The 26057-nt window shown below is 43.1% G+C and overlaps 1 protein-coding gene across 8 annotated transcripts in view; it reads right to left on the bottom strand.

Moving 5' to 3' along the window:
• Positions 1-10594, bottom strand: part of IFT81 (intraflagellar transport 81) — an 89488-nt gene extending 78894 nt beyond the window's left edge. For 2 of the 8 annotated variants that reach the window (XM_050749717.1, XM_050749720.1), the window contains exons 1-6: positions 10068-10588; positions 7672-7836; positions 7045-7148; positions 6079-6259; positions 2593-2682; positions 189-254 (exon numbers count right to left, since the gene is read on the bottom strand). In XM_050749717.1, the coding sequence (XP_050605674.1) occupies positions 189-254; positions 2593-2682; positions 6079-6259; positions 7045-7148; positions 7672-7815 (585 nt within the window). In that variant the 5' untranslated portion in view covers positions 7816-7836; positions 10068-10588. The other 6 variants (XM_050749722.1, XM_050749723.1, XM_050749715.1 and 3 more) reach the window with 5 other exon arrangements.
• Between the last annotated feature and the right edge of the window lie 15463 nt (positions 10595-26057).

Genomic DNA, 26057 nt, shown 5'->3' with positions numbered 1-26057 from the left:
AAAGCTCTAGACTCTAGGTCCTTGAAAGTGCTGGGCTACTGCCTAGAGAGATTCCCTTTTCGTCAATGTTATTTGAGTCCATCCTCAGATGTACACTTATGCTTGGCTGAATCTTTATTTGCATTCCTAAATCTTTGCAAGTCCTTGGGGCTTGGGGCCAAAGTCTTACAGTGCTAATTCTGCCTTACCCTTTTCTTCAGATGTTCAACTCTCTTAATGAGCTGATCCTTTTCTTCTTCCATTGCACTGATATCCTAAAAAGTGGCAAAGAAGACATTATAAGAAAAAGTATTCTCAGTCTGTAGGATACAGATAAGGTTTTATTTTGATTATGCATCTAACATTTTCATCATTTATAACCAGAGCATTAACAACCAAGATCCTCTTTTGGATGAAGGTCATTTCTATTTTTCTCCCAGGGCTTTTTATGCAGGGTAATTTTTTTGGCAGCTTGGTGTTCATCCAGAAATGCAACAAAAACCGGTTATAATGCAGCAAGGTAAAGCTGCCAACCGGCACATTTGTGTTCTGATTCCAAATATGGGCACATGATTTTTGAAAAATCTTCTATAATGGAAAGTGTGCACGTCTAAATACATGAACAACAGCTGCTGACATCCCATCTGTTCTGTTAAACACCAAACCATATATTCTGCCAATTTTCCATCAAAATCATTTTTAAGGCTACGGTATTTTCATAACATAAATTTGTGCCTGGTTTTTCCAGTTAACCAATTCCCTCTCTGAAAATAAAGACTTCAAAAATAAGCTTCCTTCCTATTAACCAGCTTCATAGTATTTTGTTATAAAAGCAAACAAATAAAAAAACCTCTTCCTAAATCTAAAAAAGTAATAGCTTAACTATCACAGTAACAGTAAAGTTACTGTACATTTACCATGTAAATATACATGGTAGTCAATATTGATAGAATTTGGAATAATGGGCACTCTTACTCATTACTGATAGCATTGTACTGAAGAACAATATCAAAAGTCTTAAAATACAGCCTGGCCAACATGTTGAAACTTTGTCTCTACTAAAAATACAAAATTAGCCGGGCATGGTGGCAAGTGCCTGTAATCCCAGCTACTTAGAAGGCTGAGGCAGGAGAATCGCTCGACCCCAGGAGGTGGAGGTTGCAGTGAGCCAAGATTGTGCCATTGCACTCCAGCCTGGGTGACAGAGTGAGACTCTGTCTCAAAAAAAAAAAAAGTGTTAAAATAAATGTTCATCCCTTCTAGCCCAGTAATTTTATATCTGATTATTTGTCCGGATAAAACATTCATGAAAAGACATCCTCTATAAAGATTCTCATTAATGCAAGTTACACCTAAAATTTCGAAATGACCAAAATGTATGAGGATTGTTAAATAAATTACTGCATAATACAATGAAAGTCATTAAAAATTATGCAGAAGAATGTTTAATGACAAGAGAAAAAGTCATGATATGACATTACTTGAAAGAGGCAGATTACAACATTTATCTACAGAATACCAAGAAAAAGATTTAAATATATTTATCAAAATGTCAAACCATAGTTGTCTCTAGAGAATGAGATTATGAGTGAATTATTATTTATTTATTTATTTATTTTTGAGACAAAGACTCACTCTGTCACCCACCTAGAGTGCAGTGGTATGATCACAGCTCACTGCAGCCTTGAACTCCTAGGCTCAAGTGATCCTCCTGCCTCAGCTTCCTGAGTAGCTGGGACTACAGGCGAGCACCACCATGCCTGCTAATTTTTTTTTCTTGAGACAGAATCTTGCCATCTTGCCCAAGCTGGTCTCAAACTCTTGGGCTCAAATGATCCTCCAGCCTCAGCCACCCAAAGTGTTTGGATTACAGGCATGAGCTACCACACCTGGCCTACTAAAGTACTCCTGAACATATGCTTCGTAGAAAATTTAGAAAATATGATTAAACAAGAAATAGAAGCTAGTTGCAGTAGTGGCTCATGCCTATAATCCCGGTACTTTGAGAGGCCAAGGTAGGAGGATAGCTTGAGCCCAAGAGGTCAAGACCAACCTGGGCAACATGGCAAAATCCCGTCACTACAAAAAAAATACAAAAATTAGCTGGGCATGGTGGTGCCTGCCTGTAATCCCAGCTACTCAGGAGGCTCAGGCAGGTGGATCATTTGAACTTGGGATGTAGAGACTGCAGTGAGCTGTGATCACATCACTGTACTCCAGGCTGGTTAACAGAGTGAAACCCTGTCTCAAAAAAAAAAAAAAAAAAAAAAAAAAGAGAGAGAAAACTTTAGTAATAATGAATGAAATTAAAATACAGACTCTAGGTTCTTGTCATTATTGTGGTTTACTTACAGGACATAATGGAGGAATAGTAGATGGACATATATCACTTTTCTTCCGTACTATAAGGAACTACGCATTGTGAATTTACCCCAGTCTCATCAATTTCATCAGTAAGGAACTACCAAAGGTCCCACAAAGTAAAATGTACCATTTGCTATCACAGTCTCCATATAGTCTTAAGACTCATACTGAATTAATTAAAAACAAAAATGCTAAATCCAATATTATTCAAATCCCCAAAAAATTGTTACTATGTTTTCTTTCCTTTACCTTTCTTATTTCTGCTGTAGAAAATCCAGATGCTTTGAGCTGCTCATATTCTTTATGCAAAGTTTTAAAGGCTTCCATTAACTCTTCATACTAAAAGAATAAGTTAATAAATTGTAAACTAATAACTAGATCCAGTTGAGTTTTCTTTTTTTCTTTTTTTTTTTTTTGAGACAGACTCTTGCTATGTTACCCAGCCTGGAGTGCAGTGGCACAATCTCGGCTCACTGCAACCTCCGCCTCCTGGGTTCAAGCGATTCTCCTGCCTCAGCCTCCTGAGTGGCTGGGATTACATGCATGTGCCACCGCGCCTGGCTAATTTTTGTATTTCTAGTAGACACGGGGTTTCACCATGTTGGTCAGGCTGGTCTTGAACTCCTGACTCGTGATCCACTTGCTTTGGCCTCCCAAAGTGCTGGGATTACAGGCGTGAGCCATAGAGTTTTCTTAATCAGGTTATCTATTAACTTACAGCAATAACAAGTCATTGTAAGAACACCATTAAAAACACAAAAACATATCCTTATACATTTATATAGGATACAAAAAAGTACATCTCTACCATCTTAACACTAAATACTTCTCTATCTTCATTTCTGGTTACTTTCCTACTTCACACTCTACACTCTAGCTATGTTGATGTCTGAGTCCCGGAACATTCCAAGCTCTCATGTCCAGCTTATACATCTATGACTCCTTCACCCATAACTTAAGCAACTCCTATTCATCCTTCAAGTCTTCACATAGATTCCACTATTCTCAGGGAAGCCTTCTCTGGCTCTTTACCTATCTTATCAGAGTAGATATCATGTACAATTATAACTGACTATTATGATTTCCTGTCTGTCTCCCTCCATCATATAGTGAGAGCCAAGAGGAAAAGAATCATATTCATTGTGTACACCCTTGTATCCCTGGGGCCTAGCACAGTGCATAACCCATGGAGGTGTTTAATATAAAGTAGTTGAATGGGCTAGGTGCGGTGGCTCACACCTGTAATCCTAGCACTTTGGGATACTGAGGCAGATGGATCACTTGAGGTCAGGAGTTCAAGACCAGCCTGGCCAACATGGTGAAACCCCATCTCTACTAAAAATACAAAAAATTAACTGGGCACAGTGGCACACACCTGTAATCCCAGCTACTCAGGAGGCTGAGGCAGGAGATTGCTTGAACCTGGGAAGCGGAGATTGTAGTAAGCCGAGATCGTGCCACTGTACTCCAGCCTGGGTGACAGAGCGAGACTCTGTCTCAAATAAAGAAAAGTAATTGAATGAATGAAAAAAATCCTGTTACCTAAACATTTTTTAAAATAGTCTTTTTGTTGTTGTTGTTTTAGAGACAGGGTCTTACTCTGTCACCCTGGCTGGAGTGCAGTGGTGCGATCACAGCTCATTGCAGCCTCGACCTCCCTGGGCTTAGGTGATCCTACCACCTCAGTTTCCCAAGTAGTTGGGACTACAAGCTTATGTCACCATGCCGGGCTAATTTTTTAAATTTTTTGTAGAGATGCGTTTCACCATGTTGCCCAGGCTGGTCTCCAACTCTTGAGCTCAAGCAATCTGCCTGCCTTGGCCTCCCAAAGTGCTAGGATTAAAGGCATGAGACACTATGCCTGGCCAAAAAGTTATTTTGATGGGGAATGACAGGAATAATATTTTTCTTGATTGATCATATCTTACAAATCTATAAATTATTAATTATAAGACTCTTCATTCCAAAAGATAATATGTATTTTCATTAGGATTCCTGAAATGACTGGCTAAATGTGTAAATCATTATACACTGTAAATCATTGTGTGTATATCTCTTTCTCATATATATAATGTATATATATAGAGAGAGAGAGAGACAGAGAGATACCTGTCAGATATGCTTCAAGAACAAGTATGTCTTTATTACCATTAATTATTTCATTAACTAGCTGAGCATATTTAGCAAAGACTTAATCAGGTCGGGCACTGTGGCTCACGACTGTAATCCCAACACTTTGGGAGCCAAGTTGGGCGGATCACGAGGTCAGGAGTTCAAGGCCAGCCTGGCCAACATAGTGAAACCCCATCTCTACTAAAAATACAAAGATTAGCTGGGTGTGGTGGTGGGCACCTGTAATCCCAGCTACTTGGGAGGCTGAGGCAGGAGAATCGCTTGAACCCAGGAGGCAGAGGTTGCAGTGAGCCGAGATCGCACCACTGCACTCCATCCAGCCTGGCCAACAGAGCAAGACTCTGTCTTGGAAAAAAAAAAAAAAAAAAAAAAGACTTAATCAACTTCCTCTAGATAAATTAATTTTTATCAGATTTATTGATGGTGGGAGCCTAAGAAGGAGAAAGTACACATTTACACTTCTCTATTTCCCACATTGTGTAAAATATTCAAAGGTAAGGACAGGTGGTCTCATTCTGCTGTGCTTCTCCCATGGCATCTGCTGTGACATCTGACATAATTATTTGCATAAATACTGTCTTAAGAGATCAATATTGACTCTATTTTGAGTTACTGCCATGTCCACCCAAAATAGCAAAATACATGGATAAAAATAAAAATATTCAGTTGGTTACTGTGATTCAATCTAAATATTGAGCCCACATTAGAAGTGACTATACAAAGTCTGGAAGAAAATAAAGATGGGTAAGACATTACACCTGTCTCTATGAGCCTCAGAATATATTGGGAAAAACAGATTGACAAACTGTTCACAACAATTTGGCACAAATCAGTCTATGTAAGTGCTGTGGAATAAAAGTGTGAAACACTGAACAGAAGCACTTAAAAAAAAAAAATCAAAGTCCTTTTAAATCTAAGCCTAATTACTTTCTCTCTACTTTCTTTGGCCAGCAATGTACTCAGGGATCTCAGGATCAGAAGCCAGACCAGCCAGAATCTTCAGTACTCAAGAGCTTTAAGACCTTATGCCAGAACCTAATGTTACTCCAAAACTCTGGCGAGAAAGATGCACTGAGATTTCAAACTCCGGAATCTATCTCTACGCTTTGTCTGATTAGGAAGTCCTTTGAGACTGCCAGCCTAGGTTCTTTGCCTGCTTCTTTCCAGGAGCTCACATGTCCCAATTTGCCTGGGATAGTGTCAATTTAAACCATTTTTCTTGGTGTTTAAATGTTATGATAGTCTGTTTCTCTCTAATTTGGATAAAAAACTATGTAGTCACCTTACTGATGAACAAAGTGCTGTGCAGACTTAACCCAGGATCCTATTTACCCACAACTGCTAAGTAATAAATTATTCTAAAATCTTAGTATCAGGTTTGTTTTTTTCCTATTCACATACTCCTATCACTAAAATAGTATTTGTGCGCAAAAGCCATTATCTTGAGATGTGGCCATAGTTGAACATTAGCTGATACAGTTTTATCTTCTTGTGCCACTTGGAACTATAAAGACAGCAAATGAAAAAAAGAGTAACATGTATTTGAATATGTACACCTTGAAATCCATTACAGTTTCAATGTACCATTTATGTATTGTTTACCTGTTTATTGGTGTCAGCCACAGTTTCATCCTGAAGAAACTCACTTGGTACCTCAAGTTTTATTAAAAAACGAGCTAAATATGCTCTTTTCTTCAGTTCATTAGTCCTCTGAAGAAGCCAGTGGAGCACTGGGTAAATTACAGGTTTACTTCCAATCACCAAACCCTGACGAAAAGTACTCCTAAGAGAGAAACACACACAAACACACACACACTTAACAGTAAACTTTGAAGAGAGACAGCATTTTCTCAAAAGCTGATTTACAATGTCCAAATTGCTTTCTGCAACTTTTTAAAAAAGATAAACCCAAGGAATTTTATTTTTTTTTGAGACAGGGTCTCACTTTATTGCCCAGGCTGGAGCATAACACAGCTCACCGAAGCCTTAACCTCCTGGCTCAGGTGATCCTCCCACCTTAGCCTCCCAAGTAGCTGGGACTAGAGGCACCAACCTCCATGCCCAGCTGATTTTCTGCTGTTGTATTTTTCTGTAGAGACAGCATTTCGCCATGTTGCCCAGGCTGGTCTCGAACTCCTGAGCTCAAGCGATCCTCCCACCTTGGCGTCTCAAAGTGCTAGGATTACAGGCGTGAGCTACCATGCATGGCCCCAAGGCTATTCTAAAGTCAGTCTGTACATTAGTTAGAAAATTAGAAAAATCAGGCTCTCAATATCTCATTGGTGTATCCAAGTAAGTTGTGTTTAAGCTGTTTTTATCTAGGATGGCAGATAAAGGATAAAATGGTATAGTGGATTTACCAGACAGCTTGATTAAGGGAAAGAACTGATCCACTTAAGACTTCTGAGTTTGGTTATAGAAGGTTTAAGATTATTTTGAAACTCAGTGATGTTCTTAGGCCATCAAATGAGGGAAACCAGGTATTACCTAAAAAGATTGAGTGCAGTATATGAAGGTTTGGATATTAAAGCATAATTTTAAAAACTCAATACGTGATCAGATTCTTACATGTCTGTGGCATTTCCTGAAGGTTTGTATTTAAGAATACCAAGAAGGCTCAACATTCGTTTGGCTGTCTGCTCTGGCATCTCCTCTCTTAAATCCACAAGTTGCTAACAAAGAAATTGAAAAAAAAATATGTTATTGCTGTATACGTAACAAAGGACAATATTTAAACTCACTGACAAAATTGTTCTGCTAGAGCTTAACAGCACAATGGTCTCTTCATAAAACAGATTAAGGATGGAGGTCCCCAGATTCCAAGTGAGGGTACACCCAAGTCAGATCAAGATTCATATTAAGAATGTTAAGCTTCAAAAAAAGTATCCAGTGGAATGGACCAGTGTATGAGAGACATGAACTAACTTGCAATACAATAAAACCTTTTGTAAAAGCATTTTCATTCCCTAACCAAACCTATTTATGTCTGGAAGTAGAGAAATAATTTCTAAATAAGGTACTAATAGATAATTTATTTTTGAGCTAGCAGAGAAATGTTATGCATCATTTACTATTACTTTACAGACATGGAAAATAAGGCTCAGAGAGGTTAAATAATTTGCCCAAGACTCACAACTATTTAGAGGCAGAAACTGGCTTTCTGCTACCCATCAAAAAGAAAGAGAAAACTCTTACCTTTGGGTCAATCTCAGCCAGAACATCACTGAGAACTTGTAATAGTTGCATTGGCTCCAAGGAATCAAACGTGATTAAATTATAGTTCTTCCTAAAGGGCTCCTTATTGAGACTGTCCACAATGAATTTAATTTGATCACTCATAATTAGGTCTTATAATTTTAACTAAAAAGTAAAAATAGAAAAAAAATCCTCAATACTGGTAACAAAAGTCCTGGGTAAAAACCAGAATTAAGTTCACACAACGTAGGCATGAAAAGTATAAGTCTGCATGACATACAAAATGCTGTGAAAAGGGTTATTTTGTTGAAAGAAATCCAAGTATAATGGCTTTATTATGAAAACTGCAGTATATACTGTTAATTTTAACATCAAATGCTTTGTACATGCATCTGGTGTAACAGTAATCATCTGAGTTAATGTGGACAAATGAATAATAAATCCCACCTACATCAACATCTTTCCCATGCAGGTGCATAATTTCTACCCAGGAATTAAATATGCTCCTAATTTTTAGGAGCCTGTCTGCAAGCCTAACAGATGTTTCTCCCAAATCTCCCAAAAAATATTGAGAGATTTTTACTTTAAAATCTATATTTCCAGTTTCTCTTGAAAATCAGATCTGGCAACCGTGGGCCCACATTTGTGTATGCCCACAACCAACTGCAGCTGAATAGAAGCTGCACACTTCAAGTACCCTTCATCCATTTCTGTTATTGGTGTGGCCAGTAGGCATCCACTCTGCCACCCTAGAGTAACTCAGGCCTTCATTTCCTTTGGCCTTCAATGAGGCAACAGCCTCTTGTTCTCTGGTCTCCACCTCTTCCCATTCCAAATCATCTGTAGGCTCCTTATCGCACACAAAATACAGCTCAAACTTCTTGGATTTTGAGACTCTTTATGATCTGGCATAACTTATCCCTTTCCAACTTTATTTCCAAATTGTTACCTTTCTACCCCTTCAAAGTTCAGCCTATTGAAACAGTCACTGCTCCTTAGTTTTTCTATCACTCTGCCTTTAGTTAATGTTGCTTCCTCTGCCTAAAATGACTGCTCACCCCTCCTTCATCTCGAGAGGTGCAAACCCCCCAACCATCTTTCAAGCCATGCCCACCAAATGCCAGTTCCCCCAGGAAATCTTTCTCAAGCTATCCTCCAGGTTCTGCAGCAGTGCCAACACCTGTCCTCCATAGCTGACCACACTTAAACTGTGCTTCTCTCCTAGCATGACTTTTGATCTTGTGCTAGTTCTTTAGGTACACATCTTCTCTTCCCTGCTAAACTGTAAATTCCGTATCTGTGTCCAATTCCATTTTTGAACATCCACTGTCTAAAACGGTGATTCCTTCCACTAGCTTGAATAAACTTTTTCACAGGCAAAAGGCCAGAAACAACATAAGCCTAAATCTAAAGGAAATCAGGCTGGCAGTGAGAAAGATCGTAACTTTTTAAAAAATTGAATATCTGATTTCTTAACTGCTGAAACAGCTTTACCTAGGTAAATGCTTTAACTTTAACGATTAAGAATAAATTTAAAAATAAATTGCTGCTGGGAGCTGTCACTCATTCCTGTAATCCCAGCACTTTGGGAGGCCTAGGCAGGCGGATCACTTGAGGTCAGGAGTTCGAGGCCAGCCTGGCCAACATGGTGAAACCCAGTCTCTACTAAAAATACAAAAATTAGCCAGGTGTGGTGGCGGGCGCCGGTAGTCCCAGCTACAAGGAGGCTGAGGCAAAAGAGTCGCTTGAACCCGGGACGCGGAGGTTGCAGTGAGCCGAGATCGGGCCACTGCATTCCAGCCCAGGGGACAGAGCAAGACTCCCATTCAACAAAAAGAAAAAAAAAAAGGAAAAAAGGATATGATCATTTCTCCACCATGATGAAAAATTATGCACAAATAATTATTATTGCTAAGAAATAAGTCAAAAGAGGATAGGAAGGATAACCACCATGGCTTATAATAAATCTGAGGTTTCCTTTAAGCTATAAAAGGAAAACCTTTAAATAAGTTTCTTTTTTTAAAATCCACATTGGAAGTGCAAGTTTTCCATTGTTTAAAGTATTTTAAGTAAAAGTCCACATCATAATCTTTGCGTGCAGAAATATATATTTCATTTTAAATGATTTAGAAAGTATCTATAGGTCTATTCTTTTTTCCCTTAAAAAAAAAGAAAAAACTGGATAAACCAGTACAACGTTTCCAGGAAGGCAAAATAAACTAGTTGGGTTCCCCCCAAGTCGCCCACCAGCCTGCAAATGGTCACTCAATAAGGACAAAGGTGTACTGAACAGGCAGGCTACCTGTGCCCAGAGGGCTCTGCGCTCTAAAATTAGCAAAAGCAATTACTGTCCCTCTTCTAGCGCGAAGTCGCCGCGCTAATTCCCAAGCACTCACCCACAAACGAGTCGCAGGGGGCGGGGAACAATGAAAACCAGGACGTGCGTGTTCTCTGGCACAATTTGGGACAGAAACCGTGCTGCCCGGGTCGCAGGCTGGCACGAGCGCCGACCCGCAGCCTCCTGGGAGTCCCAGAAATAGTGTCCCCCTCCTCGAGCTCGGGACAGGGTTACAGGGGACCCCACTCCCAACCGGGCCTCTAGCGGGGGCTGCCCTGGGCCGCTCGACAGTACACCCCGCCCGGGAGCGGCCTGGATCCGCGCGAATCCCAGCAGGGCCCCGATCCCCTATCCGAGGGCTTAACCGCGACTACCCCTTCCACTTGCGAGGTGCTGCATCGGGATCGAGAGAGGACGGGATTACTCTCCTATTTCGGGGTTCAGGGGAGTTTCCGACCGCGAGTTGGCGAGGTTACCTCAAATCCTCCTCACGAAACCGTTTCCCCACCCCCCAGGAGGCGCCCGGGCTCTAGACGGCTCCTAGAGTCGAGCTCCTTGGCAACGGTTGCTAGGCCGTGGAGTTACGTCACTTCCGGGGAACCGGGCGCGCGCGCGAGCTGGGGGCGGGGCCTGGGTCGGTTAGGGTCTGACAGGCGCTGGGCTTACTTGCCAAGTTGGCCCTTTGGGACTGTTATTCCGACCTAGACGCGCTACAATAACCTTCCCGAAAGTCCTGTATTTCGCAGTTTACAAAATACTGTCTGCATGATTAACCTATGTTAAATGCGTGTGCTGTTTCATTCATTCATTCATTTATTCATTCATGCATGCATTCATGCGCCAAACGTAGGTGATGATTTTTGTTTGTTTTTGAGGCAGGGCTGGGTGGTAGAGGGGTTGGGATGAGCAAGCATTTGGCCTGTGCTTCAAATTTAGGTTTTTGACATAAGAATCTCCAAATTAGGTTATGCATAGGAACAATTGTAGTGAGGCTCTGGCAGGATTAAAAGAAGACACATTCATCATAGAGATTTCAGCTTCTGTGTCACATTACTGGGCCACATTACCTGAACTGGGAATTAATTTTTTTTAACCCAGTACGTTTTGAATATGCTGAGAGCCTGAAAGGGGGTGCAGGAGAACTAAGTGTCCTGAGGTTCCTTTGGCTTCTGAGTGGGCTCTCTTTAGGTGCCTGCAGAAATAAATTCAATCCTTGTGGTCTTCATGGAGTTCACATCCCATGCAGGAGGCAGGGAGATCTTTGTGCCCAGTCACTGATGAGGTTTAAAAGTCTACTGGAATTTGCACTAGCGGGTTTGTGGGAGACTTTAGTTGGCAAATAGTATTTTGAACCAATCTCTATTAGACTAGAGACCATGATACTTTGTGATATCAGCTGGCAACGAAAGAAAGAGAAGGAAAAAAAAATCAAATTATTGATACCTTGAAAACTTAGTTGCCTGCTCAAACAGCATAGGAGAAACCAACTATAGCTTTAGCATCAGACCTACCGCAACAAAAAATAACAGATTACGTATTAGGCATTTCCTATATGCCCTGTACTGTACGTGCTGCTGGGAATGCAGAAAAGCAGGACGTACCTGGCCCCTGCCCTCATGGAGCTGACAGTCTAGTGCTGGCAGAGATTATTAAAGGGGCAACACCAATACAACTGAGATAAATTCTGTAACAAGAGAAGCCAATGATTAGGAGCCCAGATTAAGGGCCTCAAGTTTATTTGAGGAGGGAGGTGCCAAAGGGGCCATACCACCGGGAAAGCTTCTGTCAAATGGAGTGATGTTTAAGGATCAGTAAAAATTAGGCCTGGCACTGTGGCTCACACCTGTAATCCCAGCACTTTGAGAGGCCAAGGCAACAAGATAACTTTGAGCCCAGGAGTTCAGGACCCGCCTGGGTAACAGAGCAAGACCCTTTCTCTACAAAAAATTAAAAGTAAAAATTGGCCTGGAGTGGTACCACTGCACTCCAGGCTGGGCAACAGAGTGAGACCCCCATCTCTTAAAAAAGATCAGTAAAAATTAGCCAAACAGGAAAAGGGAGAGTGCTTTGGGCAGGGGCAACACAACACTCCAAGAACAGTCCCATTGTTGGCTGCCCTCTGACTGTTGAAATATCAAGGGTAGGTACCCTGCAGGGCTCTTGGAGAGAAACTAAAACTGGCCCTGCCCCACAGAACGCTCACAACCAATTAGGGGAGGCAACACTTAAAACCTCAAAAAATTAAGTAACTTATGTAATCCTGAGAGAAACAATACAAGATTTGTAGAAAGGATTATATAATTCATCGATCCTGGTGGGTGTGTTAGGAGACATCCCTGGCTACCTGGGTTTGAATTCTGTATCTGCCATTGTATACCCTCTCTTCATCTTGCTAACCTTCCTCATCTGTAAAACATGGCTATAATAAAACCTTCCTCAATAAGGTTGACATGAGGATTAAGTGAGTTGATATGGGTAAAGTGATTAGAACAGTGCCCAACATTGGGAAGCACTGAAGACATTTATGTTTTTTCTTTTTTAAAAAATGAGTCTGTACATACTGGCTCAAGCCTGTAATCTCAGCACTCTGCAAGGCTGAGGTGGGAGGATAGTTTGAGCCCAGGAGTTCAAGTCCAGCCTGAGCAACATAGTGAGACCCCGTCTTTAAAAAAGAAAGAAAGAAAGAAAGAAAGAAAAACAAAAAGAAGAAGTAAACATTTTGTTAAATAAAAATTTTAAAATAAGATGGTTTGCCAGACACGATGGCTCATGCCTGTAATCCCAGCACTTTGGGAGGCTGAGATGGGCCAATCACTCCGATCAGGAGTTCAGGACCAGCCTGGCCAACATGGTGAAATTTCATCTCTATTAAAAATACAAAAATTAGCTGGACGTGGTGGCGCATGCCTGTAATCCCAGTTATTTGGGAGGCTGAGGCAGGAGAATCACTTGAACTTGGGAGGCAGAGGTTGCAGTGAGCCAAGATCATGTCATTGCACTCCAGTCTGGGCAAGAGAGTGAGACTCTGTCTCAAAAAAAAAAAAAAAAAGGAAAGGAAAGAAAAGATGGGTTAGATTTGCACCTTCTATAGGGTTTATGGGTATAGGCTATAGAAATCCTAGATAGGAGTGGTTTATCTAATAGCTTTTAGTTCCTCCTCTCTCTGTTGCCACTGGTCTACAAACACTATACCTTTCAGTTATGAGACTGCAATCCTGTCTAAATTCAAATAAGCAAGAGGATCCACTCTTTGGACTAAAACTTGAATAGATTTTATGCTTAATATGGTTGCTCTGGAACACAGGGAAGAACTTGAAGCCAGTCAGCATGCTTCCTGGAATCTGTATATTGAAAAATTTACGTTCCGACTTACAGTAAAAAAGAGACCTGCATATATTGGGTCCCCAGGCCAAAGGAAGATTAGCTACCACTCCCTGATTCTGTGTGTGTGTGTGTGTGTGTGTGTGTGTGTGTTGGGAGATGGAGTCTCACTCTGTCGCCCAGGCTGGAGTGTAGTGGTGCGATCCCAGCTCACTGCAGCCTCCACCTCCTGGGCTCAAGCAATTCTCCTGTCTCAGCCTCCCAAAGTGATTGGATTACAGGTGTGAGCCACTGCACCCAGCCCCCTGATTCATTTAAGATAAAACGTTGGGTGGATTCATTGAAGGGTCTAAGAGGGAATTCTCAGCAACAATTTCACAACAACAGAGGCATTGCTGATCTCCTCCCAACTGAGCCACCCATGAAGTCTTTTCTTTCCCTCCTTAGATGCTATGTTGAGTCTTCTCTGTAAGCTCCCAACAATGCCTTTTGGCTGAACTATATTTGACATTTTTAATAGAGGGCGGGAAGTTCTAGCCATATGTGACAGCTTTTCTGAAAGCTTCCCACTCCTTCCTCACTCTCTTTTTGAAACAGCGCTATTAAGATATAATTCACATACATACAATTCACTCATTTAAAGTGTACAATTCAGGCTGGGCATGGTGGTTAATGCCTGTAATCCCAGCACTTTGGGAGTCCAAGGTGGGTGGATCACCTGAGGCCAGGAGTTCAAGACCAGCCTGGTCAATATGATGAAATCCCTTCTCTACTAAAAATACCAAAAAAAATAATAATAATAAAATTAGCCAGACATGGTGGTGGGCACCTGTAATCCCAGCTACTCAAGAAGCTGAGACAGGAGAATCACTTGAGCCCAGGAGGCAGAGATTGCAGTGAGCCAAGATCACATCACTGCACTCAAACCTGGGAGACAGAGCGAGACTCCGTCTGAAAAAAAAAAAAAAGTGTACAATTCAATGGCTTTTAGCATATTCATAAAGTTATACAACCATCACCACTATCTAATCCCAGAACATTTTTATTACACCAAAAAGAAACCCTGTACCCTTCAGCTATCACCCTCACAATGAAAAGCTCCCCATTTCACAGCCCTAGGCAACCACTAATTTACTTTCCATCTCTATGGATTGGCCTTTTCTGGACATTTCATATAAATGAAATCATACAAAATGTGGTCTTTTGTGTCTGGCTTCTTTTGCTTAGTATAATGTTTTTAAGGTTCATCCATGTAGTAACATGGATCAATACATCATTCTCGGTTTTTGTTGTTGTTGTTGTTGTTGTTGTTGTCGTTTAAGATGGAGTCTCCCTGTGTCTCCCAGGCTGGAGTGCAGTAGCACAATCGTGGCTCACCGCAACCACTGCCTCCTGGGTTCAAGCCTCCTGAGTTCAAGTGATTCTCCTGCCTCAGCCTCCTGAGTAACTGGAACTACAGGTGTGCGCCACCACAACTGGCTAATTTTTTGTATTTTTAGTACAGACGGGGTTTTGCCATGTTGACCAGGCTGGTCTTGAACTCCTAGCTTCACATGATCTGTCCACCTCTGCCTCCCAAAGTGCTGGGATTACAGGTGTGAGCCACAATGCCTGGCCCATCATTCCCTTTTATTGCCAAATAATTCCATTCTATGGATAGACCACATTTTGTTTATGCATTTTCTATTCCTGGACATTTGAGTTGGTTCCACTTTTTTGCTACTATGAATAATGCTGCTATGAACATTTGTATACACACTTTCGCCCCCTTATGAATAAGGATTCCATTGCCTAGGTTGGGTGAGCAGGATATATACATCAGCAGGACTGCAGAAAGGATTCATTCTTACAGTGTCTCTTCCTTTCGATTTTTGTTAATTTTTGGCTTGTTGGGTACCTATGGTTGTAGATTACAGGACCCAAGATGTGGAGCCTTTAGTAGTTTTTGGTTATAATGTAACGGACCTGTTACTGAAACCTACTCATCCCTTGCTACCAAAGCACTAGAATCCCCAATCTGTTTCTCACCAGAAGCCCTCTGATAACAAGATGCTGCTTGCATGGATGGGCTTCAAATGTTCACCATCTTCCAGTGGAGGAGAGGGTGAGGCGAGGTGAGGAGGAGGTGAGAAAAACTTGAAGCTGCCCCTTCTTATCTCCTTATTTAACTGTGTAGATAATAAGGAGTATTCACAGTTTCGAACCTTTGGTCCGATTATTCAGAGGGGGGAAATTACTCCTGATAAAGTGTATTTTTCAAGCCTCAGTTTAGTTATAAGATAAAAAATAAAGAGAAGAGGATTTATCTCATGTAATTGTGAAGTTGTTCTGAGGTGAGCAGGCCTATGCAAACCTACTCCCAAGGTCTGAGGAAGCTGAGAAGTGAAAAAAAGAGGCTGACAAATCCAGCTTCTTAGAAAGAGACATTTAGGCTGGGCACAGTGGCTCATGCCCATAATCCCAGCACTTTAGGAGGCCAAGGCAGGAGGATCACTTGAGGTCAGGAGTTCAAGACCAGCCTGGCCCACATGGTAAAACCTTGTCTCTCCAAAACAAAACAAAACAAAACAAAACAAAACAAAACAAAAATTAGCTGGGTATGGTGGCAGATGCCTGTAATCCCAGTTACTTGGGAGGCTGAGGCACGAGAATTGCCTGAATCCAGGAGTAGCAGTGAGCCGAGATCGTACCGCTGCACTCTAGCCTGGGTGACAGAGCAAGACTCCATCAAAAAAGAAAAAAGAGAGAGAGAGAGACATTTAATAGGGACTTATGAACAGAAGCCATGTCTGTGTCTCAGGTGACAGCAAGACAAGATGGTGGGTCCCAGAATCATCACCTCCCAGACCCAGAACTTATATATCACAGAGAAAGGGTATAGGTGCTTTAGAAGGGATGTGTAGGATACATGCTTAAGGGTAGGATTTATGATAAGTATGATAACATCAAGGTTGCTTTGACATAAGGGAAAGATTTACAGTGAGTATGTGCTCTTAAACGAGGAACAATAGATAAACAGTAGATAGACTTGGAATCTTAGTGACCTTCCTGGAACTGAGGTTAATTAGAAATCAACATGGTGGATTAGCATCCAAGATGGAGTTGCTTTGGCTGCCACAGAAATCTAAGAATGTTACTACCTTCAGGTACGGCTTGACCTAGGAGCTCAATGATATCATCTGGATATTCTTTCTCCCTCCATCTCTGTCTCTGACCCCTCCTTTTTCTGAATGAGCTGCTAGTAGCCATAGGCTTATGTTCTACCAGCCTAGCAGTCCCCATAAAAGTAGAACCTAGGCCAGGTGCAGTGTAGCTCACCCCTGAATTCCAGCACTTTGGGAAGCTGAGGTGGGAGGATGCTTGTGTCTAGGAGTTTGAGACCAGCCTGGCCAACACAGCATGACCCCATCTATACAAAATTTTTTTTTAAATTAGCTGAGCATGGTGGGGCGAACCTGTGGTCCCACCTACTCAGGAAGCTGAGGTGGGAGGATCACCTGAGCCCAGGAGGTCCAGGCAGGAGTGAACCATGATCACTTCTCTGCACTCCAACCTGGGTGACAGAGTGAGATCCCATCTCAAATAAAAAACAAAAGAAAGAAAAAGAAAAAGGCAGAACTTTTAATCCAATAGTTCCAGCAAATTTCCAGGGCCCACTCTCATTGGTCTGAAGTGTGTCAGACCCTTCCTAAGCCAAAGGAGGTGCTGGATCCTCTTATCAGAGATAGAGATGCTATGCAAACCAGACCAGTAGATTTCCCACACAGGTGGTCAGGGAAGGCTGGTAAATCTGGAAAGCGGCATAACAAAAACCAGAAGAGGAAGGAATGAGCCTGCACTCATGGCAGAGAGCATCTGTATCAATGAGAAGCTTCTCCCTGATTTCCTTCCACGAATTATCTTTCTTCAATGTGGTCTTCCATTGTGGGCCGAACGAGGTCTTGGGATGACAGCAGACCCCTCCGGATCCCCCACAAACATCTGATGATGGCCATGAATAAAATGTCTCCAACCTCTTCTCATTTCAGAACTTCCAAACAAGAACTTTCCTGTGCAGAGTACAGGGAAGCCAAGCCAATTTTCTGTTTTTGGTATTAAATTTAGACCTTTCATCCTGACCATGAGATATTTCTGGATTCTGCACGAGTATTCAGTGAGTGCCAGGATTCAAGATGCTATCCCATCTGGGGCTATTCTGCAGGCTGCCCACTTTATCTCATTCTTTTAAAACTGGGAAAAATGACCCAGACGCAGGAACAAATTCAGAAGTGGGTTATTCTGTTATCCATTAATTGTCATTTAATGCCTTTGCCATCTAGGTTACTTGGAGAGGAAACAAATTAAATTTGAATGGAAACCTGAATTGCATTTTGCAGATATCCTAAATGGTCTCTGTTCTGACAATTTAATCTTGTGGGGATGTTTAGTAGCAGAATGTGCTTTCTTGAAAGATAAAAAGATAAATAATATGTGAAACACTCAACTTAAATGGATGAGATTCCAGAGGTCTTCTTAAATGTGTGCCTGGTACTATTATTTTTCTCAGATGACTTTTATAAAATGGGTTTTGTATTTACAAATGTGCTAGGCTCCACAAAGGCTGCAAATTGCTGATGAGATTAATGGGCAATGTAGAATAGCCAAAATAATACGCAATTCATATTAACTCCTTGGTTATCAGTATGGATTGAAACACAGGATGCATCTAACTTTTTTTTCCAGTGATGGGGTGTCACTCTGTCACCCAGGCTGGAGTGCAGTGGCATGATCATAACTCACAGCAGCCTCTACCTCCTGGCCTCAGCCTTCCAAAAAGTTGGGACTACAGGTGGCGCCACCACATCCAGATAATTTTTTTTTTTTTCTGAGGTGAGGTCTCACTATGTTGCTCAGGCTGGTCTCAAACTCCTGACCTCAAGTGATCCACCCACCTTGGCCTCCCAAAGTGCTGAGATTACAGGTGTGAGCCACTGTGCATAGCCAGGATGCACCTAACATTCTTAGTGGGCTGAAATTATCATTATATCATCACTTACTGAGTGCTTACTACATGTCAGGAACTTTGCTAAATACTTCAAATATGTGTCAGAATTTATTCAAATTTTAATTTATGTGTGTACTCCTTCTGTTTCCTATCCTCTTGAAACAATTTTTATTGCCTTGACTTTTGCGGGTTGAAAATCCAGCTGTACTTCGCTCAGTACATCTGTACTTCCTACAGACCCTGTAAGCGTGTGAAAAACTGAAGTCTTTAGGGGCAATTGTACTGGTTGTCCTCAGGCAGGGAGTGGAGAGGGGAGTTCCTTCAAGAGTAAGATGGGGCCGGGTGTGGAGGTTGAGACCTGTAATTTCAGTACTTTGGGAGACCAAGGTGGGAGGATCACTTGAGTCCAAGGTTTTGAGACCAGCCTGGGCAACACAGTGAGACCCTTATCTCTACAAAAAATGAAAAGTTAGCCAGGTGCGGTGGCATGCACCTGTAGTCTTGGCTATTGGGGAGGCTGAGGCTGGAGGATACCTTGAGCCTAGGAAGTTGTGGCTGTAGTGAGCCAGGATTGTGCCACTGCACTTCAGCCTGGGCAACAGAGGGAGACCCTGTCTCAAAACAACACAAAACAGAACAAAACAAAATGAGACAAAACGAGAGTAGGAAGAGAAAAGACAGATGTTACGGAGAGTGGGAAGGGTCACAAGTTGATAAGTCCAGAGCAGCTCCTGGGAAGGGAGAAATACCCTAAGGAGGCCACACCGTAAGTCCAGTTCCTTCCAGTCTGATCAAAGCTTTCTTTGTCGCAGGCCTGACATGGAAGGATGAATGCCATTGGACCTGAAAGGACCCGCAGCCTGGGAGGATGGGTGACCAAGCAGTCACTAGTGTGGGCCACTGACAGAAGACTGCAGGTGTTGCCCAAAGCTACATCACTGCAAAAGAGCCCAGGGACTTGGTATCCCCCAGGATGCTCAAAATGATACTACATTTCTCTCCAACCTAGCAGAATGGGGGCTCAGAATTGGATTTCAGTTGGTTATAAAATAATGTCCTTCCTCTTGCAAATCTGAGTCATGGACTAAAACTGATAACCTCTGTATTAGTCAGCATCCTGGCAGGATAAAGATGGCACACTCTGGGCAATTGAGGATAGCTTTAAAAAGGGCTATTTATAAAGGTGTGGACAGTATTTAGAGCAACCAAGAGACTAGCACCAAAGGCAGCCACTGCTGCTCCTAAGCCTGAAGCAGGAAGAGAAGAGGACAAGCACCAAAAGCCTGACAGGTCAGCCCTACAGAGACAGTTGCCTAACAAGAGCCTCTGACACAGCCAGTCCCAATCCCACTCTCCTATCCTCTGATCTCTTCTTGCCCGGCTCCTCACTAACTAAACCCAACAGCGAGCCAAAGGGAAAGGGAGCTCCCCTGAGGTCATCCATACAGATGCGCCTCCCTGGACAAAGAGGAGGAGGAAGATGGCAGCAGTGGGGCCAGGCACAGCGGCTCACATCTGTAATCCCAGAACTTTGGGATGCCGAGGTGGGCAGATCACCTGAGGTAAGGAATTCAAGACCAGCCTGGCCAACGTGGTGAAACCCCGTCTCTACTAAAAATACAAAAATTAGCCAGGCAGGCACGTGCCTGTAATCCCAGCTACTTGGGAGGCTGAGGCATGAGAATCGCTTGAGCCCAGGAGATGGAGGTTGTAGTGAGTCAAGATTGCGCCACTCCAGCCTGGGTGACAGAGTGAGACTCTGTCTCAAAAAAAAAAAAAAAAAAAATTAATTTAATTTTTAAAAAGGTGACAGCAGTGTGGATCTGGAGGGGCAGACTGACTTTATAGATAAAATTACACAATCAAAGTGATGGGCAGTCAGGCCTTGTGGGGTCAGCAAATCCAGCCCCATGTCTTCCAAGCTGCCCTTGCTCTCTTGTAGCTGAATTTCCAGGCATTATGTGAGTTAGGCCTAATTTCATTTCGGCACACTGCCTGGACCTATATAATCTCATTTAATCTTCACAACAAGTCTGCAAGGACAGTTTTTTGTTTTTCTTTTTCTAGACAGTCTCACTTTGTCACCCAGACTGGAGTGCAGTGGTGTGATCATGGCTCACTGCAGCCTCGACCTCCTGGGCTCAAGAGATCCTTCTGCTTCAGCCTCCTGAATAACTGGGACTACAAGCGAGCACCACCATGCCTGGCTAATTTTTGCATTTTCTTTAGAGACAGGGTCTCACTATGTTGCCCAAGCTGGTCTTGAACTCCTGGGCTCAAGCAATTCTCCCACCTTGGCCTCCCAAGGTGCTGGGATTACAGGCGTGAACCACCACACCCAGCCACAGTATTATTTTTTTTCCATTTAATAATTAAGGAAATTGAGACCTAGAGAGTTAACAGAGGCCCAAGGTGGCAGAACTGGTAGCTGGCTGAGCCAAATTCAAACATAGGTCTGCCTGATTCCAAAGCCATTTTCATCAACCTCCTAAACTGGCTCCAAACTGGCCCAGCAGAGACCAAAAGAACGATAAATCAGGCTGCTGAGGTGGGAGGCACAGGGATTTTCTGTGTGGGAGGGACCACATCAACACAGTGCCTGGACTTCTCTGCCTAGAAGGGCTTTGCCAAGGAAGCTCTTCTCACACCCAGGTACAGCTAATGGTTTGAAATCCAAGCGCTTATCCCAAAATCTAAGAGGGGGAAGATGGAGAGAAAACACTTGGCCAATGCTGGGGAAAAAAGTGTATTTTCATTTCAGATGCCTTTCAAGTTCCTTTTTTTCCCAGCTGAACGTTTGGTGTATTTATAGAATTCAGGGGGAGTACTTAAGGGTAACCGGCAGTGGAGCTGCATTTTGGGCCATCAGGAAGCTGAGAGTCATGCAGGAGAAGGTTGGTGGGAGGGGACAAGAGCAGCAAGGCATAAACTGGCTTTGTCTTTCATGTTGCCAAGACCTTCTCATCCTCCTGGGGCTGATGACGTCAAATCGAGGTCTATGAGAGCGCTAGATTAAATGATCGACTCAAAATGATGGGAAATGGGTGAATGAATAAACAAATCTTGGTATATACATACAGTACAATATTATTCAGCCATAAAAAGAAATGAAGTACTGGTCCATGCTATAGCATATATGAACCTTGAAAACATGGTGCTGAGCAAAACAAGCCAAATGCAAAAGGCCACCCATTGTATGACTCCTGTTATATGAAATACTCAGAATAGGCAAATCCCTAGAGACAGAATGTGGACTGGTGGTTGCCAGGGGCCAGGCAGAGGGGAGAATGCAAAGCAAGGGCTTAATCAGTACAGAATTTCCTTTTGAGGCCGACTGCAGTGGCTCACGCCTATAATCCCAGCACTTTGGGAGCCCATAGCAGGCAGATCACTTGAGGTCAGGAGTTTGAGACCAACCTGACCAACATGGCAAAACTCTGTCTCTACTAAAAATACAAAACAAAATAGCTGGGTGTGGTGATGCAGGCCCATAATCCCAGCTAATTGGGAGGCTGAGGCAGAAGAATTGCTTGAACCCAGGAGGTGGAGGTTACAGTGAGCCCAGATCGTACCACTGCACTCCAGCCTGGGTGACAGAGCAAGACTCTGTCTCCAAAAAAAAAGGCATTTCCTTTTGAGGTGATGAAAATGTTCTGGAAATAGATAGAGGTGGTGGTTGTACGATATATGTTAATGTACTAATTACCATGGAATTGTTCCCTTTAAAATGGTTGGTTTTATGTTATGTGAATCTCATCTCAATTATTTATTTATTTTTTGGAAAAAAAATTCCCTTCCTTCCCTTCCTTCCTTTCCTCCCCGTCCTTTCCTTCCTTCCTTCCTTCCTCTCTCTCTTTCCTTCCTTTTCTTTTCTTCTTCTTCTTTTTTTTTTTTTTTTTTTTTGACAGGGTCTAATCCAAGCTGGAGTGCAGTGGCATGATCATGGCTCACTGCAGCCTTGACCTCTTGGACTCAAGTGATCCTCCTCAACCTCCTGAGTAGCTGGGACTACACCCACCACCATGCCCAGCTAACTTTTAATTTTTTTGTAGAAAAATGGTCCTGCTATGTTGCCCAGGCTGGTCTCAAAATCTTGGGCTCAAATGATCCTCCTGCGTTGGCACCATGCCCAGCCAGCAAGGTCTTTTCTGTTCCTCTTACTTAAAGTAACCAACCCACCAGTCACCCTCCATCACTGTGCTCTCCAGACTGTCGGTCATGGCCTGTTAGAGGGAATGGAAATCCATTTAGTGGGTCTCAATTAACATTCTTTTAAAATGAAATGAAATAAAACAGAAAATATCACACAAGAATGAGGGTAAATATTACTGTGTCAGAAATGTTTTTGCTTTTTTTTTTTTTTTTGAGATGGAGTCTTCCTCTGTGGCCCAGGCTGGAGTGCAGTGGTGTAATCTCAGGTGACTGTAGCCTCCACCTCCCTGGTTCAGCGAATCTCCTGCCTCAACTTCCTGAGTAGCTGGGATTATAGGCACAAGCCACCATTCCCAGCTAACTTTTTCGTATTTTTAGTAGAGACGGGGGTTTCACCATGTTGTCCAGGCTGGTATTGAACTCCTGACCTCAAGTGATCTGCCTGCCTCGGCCTCCTAAAGTGCTGGGATTACAGGCATGAGCCACCATGCCCAGCCTACTTTTTGCTTCTTAATAAACTACTCCAAATTTATTGATATGTAACCATTTTTTCTCACAAGTCTGTGGGTTAGCTGGGCTCAGCTGGGCAGTTCTGCTCCACGTGGTATCTCCTGGGATCACTCATATGGCTGAATCCACCTGGAGGTCCATGTGGGGCTAGAACATCCAAGGTGGCTCCCTCTTGGATCTGGATGTTAGTGTTGGTGGCCACTTCTCCTTCATATGAGAGCTCTCCTTCTCCTGTGGCCTCTCATCATTCAGTTGTCTGAACTGAGCTTCCTTTCTGGTTCTGGATACCAAGAGCACAAAAGTGGAAGCTGCCAGTTCCCTTAAGCCTGAAGCCCAGAACACGCACAAAGTTGTTTCCACTGCATCGTATTGCCTAGTGCAAATCACAAGAGCCACCCAGATTTAAGGGAAGGAGAGGCTGGGTGTGGTGGCTCATGCCTATAGTCCCAGTACCTTGGGAAGCTGAGGCAGTAGGAGAGCTTGAGCCCAGGAGTTCAAGACCAGCCTGGGCAACATAGTGAGACTCCATCTCTACAAAAAAATGAAAAAATCAGCAGGTGTGGCAGCACATGCCTGTAGTCCTAGCTACTCGGGAGGCTAAGGCAGGAGTGTTACTGAAACACCAGGGGTTCAGACTAGGTCCTGCTGCTTGCCGCACAGAAAGTCAATCACTGACATGACAAGTATTGCCAAGGAAGAAGGATTTAATCGGGTGCTGCAGCTGAAGTAATGGGAGCTCAGACTCAAATCCAACTCCCTGGCCAACTAAAATTAGGAGTTTATATAGCAGGGAAGAAATGTAACAACATGTGGGAAAACAAAAACTAGGGAGGGGCAAGAAGGGATCCGATGCCCTGATCTGGTGAATTTCAGTGCTTGGGTACTTGTTTTTGAGAGGCCTGAAGGTCCTCAGATAAAACAAATACAGCTTTAATAGCAGAAGGGTCAATGTCCACGTTTATCCAAAAGAACAGTCTATGGGAGTGTTGGGCCAGTTTCAGGAGGATCACTTGAGCCTAGGAGTTTAAGGCTTCATTGAGTTTGATCACACCACTGCACTCCAGCCTGGGTGACTGAGTGAGCCTCTGTCTCTAAAACAAACAAACAAACAAAAACAGGGAAGTGGAAGCTGGCTTCACTTCTTTTTTTTTTATTATTATTTTTTGTTGTTACCCAGGTAGGTATCAAACTCCTGGCCTCAAGCAATCCTCCAGCCTCGGCCTCCCTCTGGGTTTATAGGTGTGAGCCTCTGCACTGGGTCTTGACTCCACTTCTTTTTCTTTTTCTTTTGGAGATGGAGTCTTGCTCTGTCACCCAGGCTGGAGTACAGTAGTGCAATGTTAGCTCACTGCAACCTCTACCTCCCAGGTTCAAGCGATTCTCCTGCCTCAGCCTCCCAAGTGGCTGGGATTATAAGCATGTGCCACCACTCCTGGCTAATTTTTATATTTTTAGTAGAAACAGGGCCTTCACCGTGTTGGCCAGGCTGGTCTCAAACTCCTGACCTCAAGTAATTCACCCCCCTCAGCCTCCCAAAGTGCTGGGATTACAGGCATGAGCCACCACACCCAGCCTTGACTCCACCTCTTGATGGGGGAGCAACATGTGCATTCTATGAATGGGAGAAGTTGTTGGCAGATGTTGGTGCAGACAGTCCACCACAGTTGTTTTTTTCCTTTTAATAAACATGCATATGTGTGCATTGGTTCACATGATAAACATATTTCTTGCTGTGAGTCATAGTCAAAAGGCTGGAAAAACACACTTCAATATCCTTTAAAAATTTTCTTTCATAGCCCTTAGTACTCTCTGACCTTAGCTTACTTTACTATAGATCTCTGCCATTCAAATGCAAGTTCCCTGCAGGCAAGGGCCTTGTCTGTCTCATTTGCTGCTGTGTCCTCAGCACCTAATAGGGTCTGGCTGTTAAGAGGTGCTTAATAAATATCTGTGGTCATTGAGTAGGGTGTTGTTGAATCAGCTCTCATTTCTTGGGTGCTGAGCACTTAAAAGCATTATCTCATTTAATTTACTCAACACATATTTGAGCACCTGCCGTGTGCCAGGCACTATATGAGGTGATGGTGAAACAACAGGAAACAAAATAGACAATAATACCTGCCCTCAGGGAGGGTATTTTCACCATATATTAGAGAACAGATTCACTGATACTATTTTGACAAAGAAGGAAACTGAGAGTCAGAGAGGTCAGGCAACTTGCTCAAGGTCACACAGCTGTTAATTTCACCCTGACACCTGGTTCTTCTCCACTCTCCTGTAGATGTTGGATTTTGCCCAGAGATGGGCTTAGGTGGTTACGGATCTCAATTTCTGCAATTGTTTCCCTGAAGGATCAAACTTGTCTTTCTAGGAATTAGACACAAGGCAATGGGAACAGGTAAGTCCCATGACCTCAGAGTCCCTGCCCCTCCCACCCTTAGTTCCCCGACTCTGTGATGATGGCTCACACCTGGGGTGTTGCAGATTTGAGCCACAGATCTCAGTCACCCCCACTGTCTTATCAGCATGTGACATTCCCAAGTGGCTGGGGCCTGCAGGCTGGGCAAAGAATGCAGCCTGAACAAAAATAAACCTGTTACATTCCTTGGCAGACCCCTGCCCCTTCCTGCTCTCCAGCCATCCATCCTCGCAGCAGAGTCTGCCAGGGAAAGCAGAGAGAAGGCGAACAGGGTGGAGGAAGTCAGTGTTGCTAACCGGAGAGAGGGAGAGGAAAAGAGAGGGAGAGAGAGAGATGGGGCGAGAGAGAGGAGAGGAGAGGGAAGAGAGAAAGAGAGAGAGAGATCACCTTATATGGGAACGTGCGCAGACAATATGTGGCAATGGCTTAAAGGGCAGCAGAGGTCAGATACCAGACAGATGGAAGAAATTAAACACAGAGTGTGTTCCTGGGCCCTGAAAACAGCTCTTGTTTCACAGTGAGTTCGCACAAAGCCTGGCCCATTTTCCTTTTTTGCCTAAGCCCTGCAAGATGTGTGTCCTAACCTCTCCATGACTCTGAGTCAGGCCCCTTGATTCCGACTCTGTGGCTTGGCAGCGGTCTCAATCCTTTAAAGTCATTTC

The sequence above is a fragment of the Macaca thibetana genome, chromosome 11 (genome assembly GCF_024542745.1).
Source record: "Macaca thibetana thibetana isolate TM-01 chromosome 11, ASM2454274v1, whole genome shotgun sequence".
NCBI classification, from domain to species: Eukaryota; Metazoa; Chordata; class Mammalia; order Primates; family Cercopithecidae; genus Macaca; species Macaca thibetana.
This window is presented reverse-complemented; position numbering and strand designations above follow the sequence as displayed.